The sequence below is a fragment of the Frankliniella occidentalis genome, unplaced genomic scaffold (genome assembly GCF_000697945.3).
Source record: "Frankliniella occidentalis isolate FOCC.00 unplaced genomic scaffold, Focc_3.1 Scaffold188, whole genome shotgun sequence".
Lineage (NCBI taxonomy): Eukaryota > Metazoa > Arthropoda > Insecta > Thysanoptera > Thripidae > Frankliniella > Frankliniella occidentalis.
The window spans coordinates 221,276-233,726 of record NW_026267314.1 but is presented as its reverse complement, the minus strand read 5'-3'; the positions used below and the strand labels follow the sequence as shown (position 1 = coordinate 233,726).

Genomic DNA, 12,451 nt, shown 5'->3' with positions numbered 1-12,451 from the left:
AAACAATCTTGAAAAACCTCGTGAAAGATACATTTCCAGAAATTTTGAATCGCTGTTTCATGATTCCAGTGTCCAACAACGCCCTGCCGAGCCAGCGGCTGTCCATCGCGCCGCTGGTGCCGCGCGCGCGCTACACGGTGCGCGTGACGGCGCACAACAACGCCGGCTCCACCGTGCACCTCTACAACTTCACCGGCCCCGCCCCGTTGGCCGCGGACGGCGACGCCGCCGTGGACTCGGCCGCGGCCGACGCCGGCCTGTCGTCGACGCCGTTCTACCTGGACGCCGCCGTGCTGGCGCCCACCCTCATCTCGGTCCTGGCGCTGGTGTCCGCCGTGGCGCTGGCCTGCTTCTGCTTCCGCCGGAGTGAGTACTTTTTGCCGCGAGGCCGCCGCCGCCGTCCCCCGCCCGCTCGCGTCCCTTACGGCCTGCTCCCTGCCCCCCAGACCTCGAGACGCGCTCCGCCGCCATGGTGTCGCTGGACAACAAGCAGAACATGAGCATGGAGCACCGGGACCAGTACTACTCGACGGCGCGGAAGCCCCTGCAGTCACCCGGCCGGGACATCAACGCCCTCGACAGGATACCAGGTAGGCGAGCGACCCAAGTCATGAGGGGCTGTGTGTGCAGCATGAGCCTCCCGTAGAGACTTGTGACCCCTTGCAACCCTTGACCCTTGGACAGAGTACTCTGAGGACATCTACCCGTACGCGACGTTCCACCTGCCCGAGCACGAGAACATGGGCGGCAACCCCCAGCGCCGGGGCACGTTCCTCGGCTACCACGAGGCCCTGGACCTGGGCCTGGAGGAGGACCACTACCAGCACATCCGGCACCCGGGCGCGGCGGCGCCGCCCGGCAGCCGCGCCAGGTCGCGGTCCAGGTCGCGGTCGAGGGCCAACAGCCGCGGCGGCGGCAAGCGCTCCGACTCGGACGAGACGGAGTCGGGGTCGGAAAGCGACCATGCCCGTGAGTGTCGGCCCGGGAGAAGGCCTAGGGGTTTTAAAATCCGATTTCATAAACAGTTTAAGAGATATATAAAAAATGCTGGAAAATGTCCCCAAAATACTTGATCTTCTGTTCCTTGTTGCTTTCAGTGCCGGGCCAGGGCGGCCAGGGCTCGCTGAGGATGCCGCTCAAGCACCGGGGGAGCGGCAGTAGCGGCAGCAAGCAGGACAAGGACGGCCGGAGCTCGTCCAGCTCGAGCAGCGGCAACGCCCAGCCCCGCGGCCACCGCCGCGCCAGCCGCCACGCCGCGCAGCTCGCCCAGCTCGCGCAGCACGCTCAGCTGCAGCAGCACCAGCAGCACCAGCTCGCCGTGTCGCGGCCCTCGCCTCAACACAGTAAGTTAGTACCGTTTCAGTGCCGGGTAACACCACTCAGGGCGGTCGTTCCCATACAAACGTGACTCTTTGGGAGGGGCTCACAAGTATTAAAGTGAGGTCCCAACAGGATTAGAGCCATCGTTTTAGAGTCCATAGGGTATCCTGGTCACAAAGTATCTCTTTGGACCCCATTATTTTCGTACCTCGGTCACAAGTATCATGGCGTTTCTTTTGGACCAAAATGATAGTCCTTATCCTTTTGGGACCCCATAATATTTTCACCCCCCCCCCTAAAATTCACGTAGCATATGGGATGACCACCCCCACCGCACTTGGGCTGAAGCTATATCATTTTTTTTCCATCGCCTTTATGCCTGGCCTGGTCTTATCGGGGACCCGTGCCGCCACGCTGCTGCAGACACTGTCACCTTTCTATCGACCGGCGCGTCTAACATTGCGACTCACTCCGTTTCTTCTCTCTTGTTTCGCAGGCTTCCTCTATCGCGGCCCAAAGTTAAGTACATCAGTCGATCAAACTACTGAGCGGCTTACGCTGCCGTCGCGGAGACACAGGTGAGCAGGCCTAGGTCAGGTATTTTGAAGTCTGAAATCTTTTCAGTAAAAATTAGAACAAAATTGAAATTTTGACACAAAAATTTGAAGAAAACAAACAAACTCTGACATTCCTTTTAAATACTGCCAAAAATTCTTTTCTGGGAAAGTAAATTTCATAGGCAAGCCGTTCCCTTGGGATTGTTAAACGCAACGCAGTTAGTCTGACGGATGGTTGCTACTGTTTGTGGTGCGGCAGGCGGCGGGACCGCGAGCTCAGCCTGGGCGGCATCGTGGGCATGGACCTGCGGCTGCCGGCGGAGATGAGCGACGCCGAGTGCGACCTGGAGTCGCTGCAGCAGACGCTGCGCCTGGGCGACCAGCCCCGCGCGCTGCCGCCCCACCTGCCGCCCTTCCCCGCGCACGTGCAGGTGTTCGGGTCGCGCGGCGCGAGCCAGGACTTCACCATCGCCGTGTGACGCGCGGAGCAGGCGCCGGCGGGGCTGTCGCCGTGCTGACCGGACCCGTCCGCGAGGCCGCCGCCGTGGCCGCAACCCTGTGCCTTTGGAAAGTGGGGTGCACCGTCTTTAGCAGAACCCACGAGAAACTGGCTCTATTCCAAGTTTTTTTTTTTTTTTTTTTAATACTGTGCAAAAAAAACGAATCTGTGATCTTTTTGTAAATTGTTTGAATTTTCTTTTCTGGATATGTCAGTGTGTATATTAGCTTTATTAGTATCGTGAATCACTGGGACTGATCTGTTCAATGCCAACTCGACTACATGGCATTCTGTCATGTAAAGCCATGGGTAATTTTCATCACTCTTTTACTGCCGAAGCAAATGTGCCAATTTGTTTCCTCGCCCTTTTTCTCTCCATAAGGAACTAGCACAAAATTGAGGACCTGTTTATCAATGTAAGTCTTTATTGATGATTAAGATCACTGACATTGCTGCAGTGTAAATCATTCTCCACTTCAAAGTAGTTCCGCATTCAACATATTTTTGTACATATTTATGAGGTTGAACTGTTACAATTATTTGATGTTCCTGTTTCATTATAATATAAACATACTGTTGCTGTTACATATTTTAAAAAACAAAAATGATCCCTCATTGTATATGTGGTTTTTGCTTTACCACTAAATGATATGTGATATTTAATTATGTTATAATGATACTGACTGTGAAGTAATGATGTTAAGATTACTAAAAAAGGTATTTTTTTAAGAATAAAATCTGAAAACTTCCTAATGTGTAACATACTTTCTTTGACATTTGTTCCTCAGCATTATCACTTTATTGTATTGGGTCCTATTTAAGCGTTTTGATATTCGAGAAACAACATACCAAAAGATGGCGACAGTTTTTTTTCCCAGTCCTTATTTTGAGCCACCGTTTTACTTCAGCTTGGATTGTACAAAATTACCAAGGGCGTCATTTCCTGGTTTGTTGGTGGTTTGGAACTCTGGTAGTTCTTTTTCGCACTTCTTGAACCACACTGCCACTTTTTCTGGGACATCGGCGGGGGGTAGAACAGCCTAAGAACAGAGAAAAAGCAACAGGTTTGAAACTAGGTCCACTCCAACCCGACTTAAATTTACTATCCGGTTCGAAACCACCGTCGGAACACTAGGACACTAGGAGAGCATATGTTTAAATATTGCACACTTCTATGCTACTTATTTACCAGGATGGAGGACACGTTGGCGGCGGCACAGACGTCGGCGATGGTGGGCTTGTCTCCGGTAAGCCAGCCTCCCTCCTGGATCAACCTGGCCAGAAACTCCAGGGCCTCAACCAACTTCATGGTCCTTTCTGGGTCGTAGGCAGTGGCCCCGCCGGCCAAGGGCTCCTGCAAGAGATAACGCGAGTATGCCAACGAGTCTTGTCCATAATTATACTAAAGCGATGAGGGATTTCTCCCGAGTTTTCTAAAAATGAGTGTCAAATTAATATCTGGTTTGCGTCATTTTGCAGTACTCACCAGCAGGTGTCTGAGCCTGGTAAAGAGAACGCTGTTGTCAAAGTGCAGGCGCTGGGTCACAATAGCCCTCTTCTTGATGTCCTTAGGATACCAACTGTCGCTGCTTACCTTGTCGGCAAGGTAAGTGACGATGGCATGACTGTGGACGAAAGCAAAAAATTAGTTTGCAGCGTGACGGACAGACCAAATCGGAGAAATGGATACCTTTCCTGGCTTACCTGTCATAGATGATGAAGTCACCGTCCTGGACGGTTGGGATTGTGTGCAGTGGGTTGATCTACAGAACAATTTATACAAATAGTATGATTAAACAAGATTATCAAGAAATGTAGTCCTACTAATTCCCTAGGAGCAGTAATCAACCTGTAAACTTTATATTTTTGATTTGCGTTTTTGCGGTGTTTGCCTACCTTGATGAACTCCGGCTTTTTGTGATCGCCGTTCATGACGCTGACTTTCTTGAACTCGTAGTTGATGCCGAGGGCCTTGCAGGCCAGCATGACGGCGCGCACGGGCGGGCTCACCTCGTCTCCGTACAGGATGATGGCCATCGTGGACTCTGGAGACACAGCGTCATGTTAGGGATCGTCCACAAAATGTGGCCGTCTTCCACCGATTGCGAGGAAGTTCGGCGCCTGCGAGACTTGGGTAGGCCAACCCGCAGTACGTGCATGCCCTTCAGGCAAGATGTTGCCTACCTGCCAGGCGTTAAGAGAGCTTGCAAGGGCTGAACTTTCACGGGTTCGTAATGGCAAATGACGGGCGTGCTTTGTGGATAGTTATCGAGTGCAAACCACACACCACGCGTGTCTTGGGGCGCTGGGACGACAAACGACTGAAAGAGAGCGTAAGACCCAGCACCAGCACCCACCTTCACTGACCCACCCTTACCCCTCAATTCAATTACAGCTATTGCCAGTCATCGCCATGATGGCATAGCTATTTCCGTAACTGTTGCAGCTCAATTCTGCAATACCACTCTCTTTATCTCCCGGAACAGCTAAAGAGATAGCCGCTATCGCCCGGCCTACAACTGGCCCCTCTTAACACGTTGAGTACGGCGCCAAAAAAAAGAGGAACATGTTGAGTGCATTCGGACCCACATTGTGGGTCACCGATATCCACATATATGATTATATATTACTGTATACAGATTATATTTAAAAATTGGCGGTGATTCGGCCTTTTTACACCTTATTCCAGCTGAGGACTGTCGGGGAGGAATACAATGTGGGGCACGTCTTTTGATTCGTTTTCCCGTGTACATTGCATTCCCAAAATGGTGTTGTGTTGCCCCTAAAAAATTTCAGTTGGCAGCTTTAAAATAGAAAAATTACTTTTTGGACTTTTCTCCCATAAGAACCCCATGCTAATTTTCAAGGCCATTGTTGGGCCCAGAGATGGACTCGTCTCAAAAAATAATATTTCAGTAAACAGGTCTTAGATTTTTGCGTAGAACACTGTGCAGACTGGCCGAGCCTGTATCGATATCTCAAAAATTGACATATCGCTGTCCCTTAATATATATATACACGCATATCAAGTAACAGATATACACGCTAAAAGTGACTGATTGGTTTCCAAGCAAAAGTGGTAATTTTCAAGCACTTTTTGGTGTTTTTATACGCATATATGATCATATACAACCATATATGTCGACTGTCGACAGATATGTTGTCATATATAAAAATATATCGCTTTATATGATCACACACAAATCATATACGGCCATCTACAACTTCATTTGACCCTCACCGTGGGCCCCAATGTATGGAGTTTCTAAAAGCCTCCGGCTCCTGGGACATCATTCTTTTTTTGGCGCCGCACTCAACATGTTAATAATCGAAGGTGTGAGGGATCGTCGAGAAAGAACGACCGTTTTATCGTCAGCTTCTTTTTGCAAAGTAAGGGGGAGCACGGGCGCCTGCGAGGCTGGGGATAGGCAGGCCCGGACTACACACATGCACTGCAGGCAACAAATGTTGCCTACCGACCAGGCGCTCTAGGAGCTTTCATGCACGGAACTACGCAAGGACCAGAAATAGGAGAAACCTATGCTACATGTTCGTGTCACATTTGTAGCCACGGTAGGTCGGTGGGGTGCATGCTGGTGCTGGTGCGCTGACTACGTTCACGGCGAATGAAGAACGGCCTTTCGGGATGCTTCACCCAGCGGCCATGGCGCCTTGTTAGATGAAGTGAGTAGGCAAACCCGCACGCTGGTGTCGTAGCCCTGACGCCTGACACACGGGTGCTAATCTATTCCAACATTGTCCTTGTCCCTGATTCCACACTGTTACTGAACCGACTGCCGTGTGACTACTTCCTAAGAGAAGAGAGGGCCCAGCTGAAGGCCTTACCTGTCTTGAAGTATGACGTGAAGATGCGGAGGGATCGGGACGCCGACTGACGGAACACGGGGCGAGCAGCGAGGTGTCCTCGGACCTGCCGGCTCAGCTAGATGAGTGAGTGCCCCCCCCCCCCTCTCTCTCTCTCCCCCCTTCTCTCTCTCTCTGTCTCTCCCCCCCCCCCCTTCTCTCTCTCTCTCTCCGTGTGATAGCGTTGCGAAACGCACTTCAACTCGTGTTCTCCTGTATACAATAAGGCTTGACGTACTACGTACCGGGTGTCCTGGAGAATGCCCGGCTGCTCGATGGGTTGCCTACGCGCTGTCGTGCAGGCGCGGTTGGCGAGGCCCTTGCCGCGAGGGGTGGCGGGAGGCGGCCGCCTGCACGCCAGTGTGTAGGCAACCCATCGAGCTGCCGCGTATTCTCCAGGACACCTGGGTAGGGTACGTACTCCAGCCGTTCTCCGACTTGTACTCCAAGCGTTCTCCGACCATATTTTGGGTGGCAAACGGCCACTGTGGGAGGTAAGTGTGTGTGTGGGAGGGGGGGGGGTGCATGTACAATAATCGATACTCAGATTCTCTGGACCAAAGCATCACTTTTATTGAATACAACATGACTACATGTTTCTTCCAAGGATCTTGCGCAGGCAGCAGAGGCGGTACCTCAGCGTTTCGTCGGGGTGCGGTTGACAGAGCTGAGGCAAGCCCGCGAACCCGAGCATGGCCAGGGAAGTGACTCTGACCGTCCAAGCTGAAGCGCCTGGTGCGGCTGAGAACTTCTGCGAATGAGTAAAGTCAATAATCGCCCGAGTGTGTGCTCCGAACTTGCTCTCAGCTCACCCCGCGATACCCACGTGGGGTATCAGTGGAGTGCTTACAAAACGCCAGAGGTTTAGGCAAAAATAATTTTTACTGTCGCACACGTCGCACACTGATAAACCGAGTATAAGTTGTGCAATATTGCGTAACACTTGTGCAAGTGTGCAACTTGAAGAAGAATATTTTTGCCAGTATGTCACTCATAATTTTAAGTATGTGCCTCTCCGCAGCGTCTAATCTACGGAAGTGTGCAACATAGGAGCTGCACACTTACAAGTGATGAGCAGTTGTGCCCTTGCAAGCGTTAAGCAGTTGTTCAATGATCACATTGATCACATTGATCATTGTGTCTGTGGTTTGGGGCTGCGGCGGCATTTCTCACGGGCCGGTTTTTGGCCGTAGCACCTAATGAACCCCCTCCCCCACATTCGATGGGACTTCCCTCCGGAACAGCCAACCTCTGCGATGCTTTATTTGTCGGGTTGTCACCTTCGAATCCCCTCCATTGTCGTATCGCCTTTGTTCTAAAGTTTTATTAGATATTTGACAGTTTTTTTATACTCTTTGTATTTTTTTCCGGTGTTAGAAAAACAGCGTGTAAAATAACAACATATTTGTGGCCACAGTGTTGGCAGCCCCGTCCTGCCCTCCGCCCCCACCCCCTCGCGTCGCCCTTTAGCCTTCCTTCTTTGTTTTGTTTCTGGAATGCTTGTTGAGGACGCATGCGAACTCGCGTCATCACGTTGTATTTCGTATTGTGGCAAGAAGCAACAGGTCGAAAAGCAAATTTATTTCTGTATTCTGTGATCGCTGCAATTGTAAACAATGAAAAGAACACGGAGAAGCACTTCGAACGTCAGTGATCACAGCGATGTCCCAAGTAAAGCTGCCAAGCTTGGTGAAAGCAAAGCTACAGTTTCAGATCCCGCTTCAGCTTCATGTTCGAACGATGATGTTCAGGACAAGGTAAACATACTTATTACAACTAAATGTGTGGTGTTTATCGCTTTGTATTTTTGTACTCCTGGAAATATTTACATTTATTATTGTGTAATGTAAAGCCCTGACCTCTCTCATGAAAGTTTTTATGAATCGTGTGTTTTGCTTTTACTGTCGATTGCTCATTCGTCTCCATTGTTCCAGCAGGTTTGCTTCATTGATCGCCTGCCAGATCACCTTGTAGTCCGCATCTTCCAAGAGTTGGAACTGCTGAAGGATATTGCAACCCTCCTGCCACAGGTATGCAAAAGGTGGCAGCTTCTTGCATCACATGAGAATCTTTGGAAAGATGTCCATTTGTCCTATGAATCTCACATGTCAGAGTCTCAAAAAAAAATGTTCTTCAAATGTTTGCAAATGGCACCTAAACTAAGTTCTATCACTTTTGAGCTTGAGTATCGGGATGGACCCGACTTTGCTCAAAGAATAATCAAGAAATGTCCAAGTGAGGTAATGGCTCTTCATTTTATTTACGATAATCTTCCACCAGCAGCACTGTTTTGCTTACTCAAAAAGTATAAAAATTGCCTTGAAAAGTTGATGATAACTGACACATACACTCCATATGTGGATGAAGATGTCAAACGAATATGGAAAGAAATACTGAACTTGACCAAACTGAAACACTTAGTTGTGGATGGAGCTGCTCTTTTTTATCATAAAGCTACCTTCAGAAGGGCTGCTCCATGCTGGAAAACTTGGCAAATCCTTGATGTAAAGGACTGTTCCTATGAAAACATGAACACTGTTCAGAAGCTTATCTCTGTTCATCCCAACTGGATTGAAGTTTACCTTTCCACAACAACTAGCTCTATTTTCCGAGGGGAAGTAAAGGCCTTATCAAAGTGCACCAGTTTGGAGACAATTCAAGTGCCTTTCTGTAAAGAGTTTAAACTCCTTGAAAAATGTGAAAGGTTGGATAGCATTATAGTTGATTGTGTTGACGAAACTTCCTCGGAGGTTTCCAATGTGCTCCCTGTTTTAGCCCAGAACAATGTGTTTCCTCTATTGAAGACTGTCAAGATAATTGGTGGTGGGTCTTTATATGCCCCATTACTAATGGCTTTAGTCAAGGGGCGCCCCAAAATTTCTCTCTTAAATCTGGTGTCTTGTGACATAAAATCTGAGGAACTGCTGGATGTGTTGGAAAATACTCCATCTTTGAAGACTCTTTATTTTCACGAAATGAGTGCCCAGTGTGTTTCAGCCGTGGCAAATGGAGCTTCAAACAATGTTTTATCTAATTTGGAAAAGCTCTCTCTTTTTGAGTGTTACTGTGATGAGGGATCAAAATTATGTGTGAAAGTTCTTGCTAAGGAGCTTGAACAACACCAAAAAATAAAGGTAACAATAGAGAGTATAGTGTGCAGTTGCAAGCCATAGTAGTGATTCACATTTGTATTGTATCTTATGGAAAGCAAAGTGACTCTATTCTAAAGGAGACAAGAATCTATCTTTGAAAAACATGTTTGTACGTAGGGCCTCTGAATCAATCATTACCCAGATGACAACATGGTGTTAAAATGCTCAATAGCAAAAGTTTTTCAAGATCAAATAATTAATCATTTTTCCAGTCAAGGTTAAATTTTCCTCTAATTGTATGATTTGTACTCTCAAAAAATCATTGTGGAATTGTTAAGATGTTTTTTTTTTTTTTATTATTTACTATTCCACAGAGATGATTAAATTAAATGAGAACTTCTTTTTTTCCACAAATACTTCTTTATTTCCCACAAGTTTGTTCTAGTTATATTCTAAACTCATGTTAACTGGTCAAAATTAAAACTAAAGCACAGTATTTTAGTTCTTTAAAGCCACAGTTCAGAATCTATATCAGGGTTTACAGCACAGACATGTTGGAAGAGAGAGATACATGGAAGCACAATTCATTGTACTAGAAGTTAAACTACAAGTTACATTCATACAGTTGCTGTGATGACGTCACAGCACGTAATGACATATTCGGCAGGTAAGAAATATTTGTGAGTTGCATGCAGTACCAAAATATTAAGAAGAGATACTAAATTTGCTGTGACTCATTTCAGACGTACCACACTTTACAGCTGGCTTGTGGGGTGCAACAAGGCAACCTAGGAGAATAAGGTAAATTTTATAAACCATTATTTAAAACGCAAAATCGAAACTTAATCTTAGCTTCCATACCTCCTCATTTTTCAAAAGATATATGACATGCGCTGGCAATAGTAATCCTCTATTGAAACAAATCGAAATTGGCTTGCCAAGCTTGGATAGCCAATCAAACTCTTCAAAATCTTTGAGGCCCGTGCCTCAGCTGAGGTGAGGACAGAATTACGGGTCTCGCCTCACGAGACTATATCCAGCAATGAATCTGTGCAGGTTTCCAAGTAGAACCTAACCTATATGTGGCGCACGTTCAAGTCGTTCTAGAAGGCAGAAAGACAACAACAACGTTTCCATTATTCACAAGCTCTAGCACAAAATCAAATTGTAAAACGTTTCTTTCGATTAACGTGGCGTGACATCCTTGCAAAGCCTTACTTTTGCCTTTCATTTTGCATCCCTGAAACGAGCAGGCGCCGTCAGAACTTAGTATACTACACGTTCTCTTAACGATTTCAGGGCCAGAAATTCAAGCAAGCTTCCCCATGGACCGGCTACGGATCCGCGCACTCCAGAACGCAGAAATTACACATTATGATCATCTCCTCGATTAATGGAGTTGTTTGTTGATATCAGGTGACGCGCTCTGTGAGGGAGCAGCGGGACTACGGCTTGAGCGTGGTTCTATCTTCTCCCGATGGATGTCGTGCTGATCGCGCCTGTGCGTCTTGTCGAATCACATCCGCGCCAGGCGCTGCAGGTTGTATCTGTCCGATATGGTCTAGTGGCTAGGATACCTGGCTCTCACCCAGGAGGCTCGGGTTCGATTCCCGGTATCGGAAATGTTTTTACCGACTTCGCATCAGCACACTTTCATTTGTGTTTATCGCTGCTTATTGATCGCGATAGAGAGAGATATATAGGACATCATGAAGCGGGACTGGAAGAGATGAGGGCTAACAATTTTGCTAAGTTTTACTTTATTTATTTTCATGAAATCTTACAAATATTCAGGGGTAACTTATCATAACACGAACGAATATTAGTTACTCAACGTGACAAAAAACATGTGAAATGAAAGTTGAAGTTGTTGATTTTGAAATATGTCCTATATTAATCAAATGTACTGTGGAAAAAAGTTAGACAAGTGGAACAACTAACTTATTTCCACAAGACTGCAGTAAAATTTACAAATTATAACTTTAACTCCTAATATAACGTTAGAGGCTATTAAGTAATAGTTTACAACCCCTGGAAATATTTATTATAATCATGCGTTTTGGTTCAGATTTTTCTTTTATCTTCTCTTTGATATTGCACTTTTTCTGTTCAGAGATAGGTGGAAATATTCCAGTTTGTTCCAACTGAAAGTTCTTTCTCTCATTAGTCCTGTAACAAATGGTAAAAATGTGAAGTGAATAATATGGAAACAGAGTTAAAAATGCATGAATATTTATGATATTCCACGTGAACATCTGACATTGAGTTGACATTGTTTGCCCTAGGCAGTGCTTTTGAAGCATGGCACGTCAATGTTATGCAGCTACCTGAAAGTGTACAGAGTCCAGAGGGGAGTTGGTGTCACTGTTATACATGTGGACCAAAATTCTGTTTTTACCCTGTTGCAGGAAGAGTGCCCAATATTTGCATCACCTGATATACTGAGTTGGCCTCACAGCATGAGAAATGGCCCCTTTACCCCATGACCACAGGAATTAATCTGGTAAGTTTTGACTTTTATTATAACATTAACAGAAAATATCATTACATTATGTTATAGCCATGTTTGGTAAAAGTTTATTTTGGTATTGTTTCTATTTCGGCTTTACTTGTAATTTCTTAACTGCTTTGAACTGCTATGCCGACTCCATATATACAGCTAATTACTTGATCCTAAAATATGTAGTCGTGAGTTATTGATTTTAGTGGAGGGAAGTGGAGGCAAATCATCAGAGTGTCATTTACAGTAATGCTGCTTATTTTATTTGAATGGTACAGTCTTAGTTAAATGGGAGGTGATGCTTGTGCTTGTCCAAAGAGATGCCTGGACTTGAATGCTGGCCATCTGTAAAATAGAAGTTTTACTTTATTTATTTTCATGAAATCTTACAAATATTAATTATGATGTGTTTAGGTTCATATCTCCTCATTGGCTTTGCACTTTTTTCTGCTCAAAGACAGGCACAAATATTCCAGCTCCTGCTGACTGAATGCTTTTTTTCTCTATAGTTCTTTAATAATTGATAAAGTAAATAATATGGAAACATAGTGGAAAGTGCATGAATATTTATATATTCCACCTGTGAACGTTTGACGTTGAGTTGACATTGTTTGTCTTA

The 12,451-nt window shown here is 46.3% G+C and overlaps 3 protein-coding genes, 1 long non-coding RNA gene and 1 other non-coding gene across 7 annotated transcripts; 3 read left to right on the top strand and 2 right to left on the bottom strand.

Annotated features, from left to right (window-relative positions):
* Positions 1-59: 59 nt before the first annotated feature.
* On the top strand, positions 60-2,781 carry LOC127750422 (cell adhesion molecule Dscam2-like). The gene is made up of 6 exons (XM_052272120.1): positions 60-366; positions 447-590; positions 685-969; positions 1,098-1,343; positions 1,817-1,898; positions 2,137-2,781. Exons 1-6 carry the CDS (start codon positions 60-62, stop codon positions 2,354-2,356), a joined length of 1,284 nt encoding a protein of 427 aa, XP_052128080.1. The 3' UTR covers positions 2,357-2,781.
* A 2-nt stretch (positions 2,782-2,783) lies between these two features.
* Positions 2,784-6,334, bottom strand: LOC113201793 (glutathione S-transferase 1-like). 2 transcript variants are annotated; one of them, XM_026415711.2, is made up of 6 exons: positions 6,223-6,334; positions 4,273-4,421; positions 4,081-4,139; positions 3,863-4,001; positions 3,566-3,730; positions 2,784-3,416 (listed from the first exon to the last, which is right to left on the bottom strand). In XM_026415711.2, exons 2-6 carry the CDS (start codon positions 4,411-4,413, stop codon positions 3,276-3,278), a joined length of 645 nt encoding a protein of 214 aa, XP_026271496.1. In that variant the 5' UTR covers positions 4,414-4,421; positions 6,223-6,334; the 3' UTR covers positions 2,784-3,275. The 2 variants fall into 2 exon arrangements, with proteins under 2 accessions (XP_026271496.1, XP_052128089.1); XM_052272129.1 differs by lacking the exon at positions 6,223-6,334 and adding an exon at positions 4,561-4,725.
* Positions 6,335-7,709: 1,375 nt separating this feature from the next.
* Positions 7,710-9,746, top strand: LOC113201810 (uncharacterized). 2 transcript variants are annotated; one of them, XM_026415740.2, is made up of 2 exons: positions 7,710-7,997; positions 8,175-9,746. In XM_026415740.2, exons 1-2 carry the CDS (start codon positions 7,857-7,859, stop codon positions 9,411-9,413), a joined length of 1,380 nt encoding a protein of 459 aa, XP_026271525.1. In that variant the 5' UTR covers positions 7,710-7,856; the 3' UTR covers positions 9,414-9,746. The 2 variants fall into 2 exon arrangements, with proteins under 2 accessions (XP_026271525.1, XP_026271526.1); XM_026415741.2 differs by having other exon boundaries at positions 7,711-7,997; positions 8,178-9,746.
* LOC113201811 (uncharacterized) lies at positions 9,730-10,742 on the bottom strand. Its single transcript, XR_003303185.2, has 3 exons — positions 10,551-10,742; positions 10,194-10,435; positions 9,730-10,120 (listed from the first exon to the last, which is right to left on the bottom strand). It is a non-coding gene; the product is annotated as an uncharacterized LOC113201811 (long non-coding RNA).
* A 140-nt stretch (positions 10,743-10,882) lies between these two features.
* On the top strand, positions 10,883-10,954 carry Trnae-cuc (transfer RNA glutamic acid (anticodon CUC)). The gene has a single exon. It is a non-coding gene; the product is annotated as a tRNA-Glu (tRNA).
* The last annotated feature ends 1,497 nt before the right edge of the window (positions 10,955-12,451 follow it).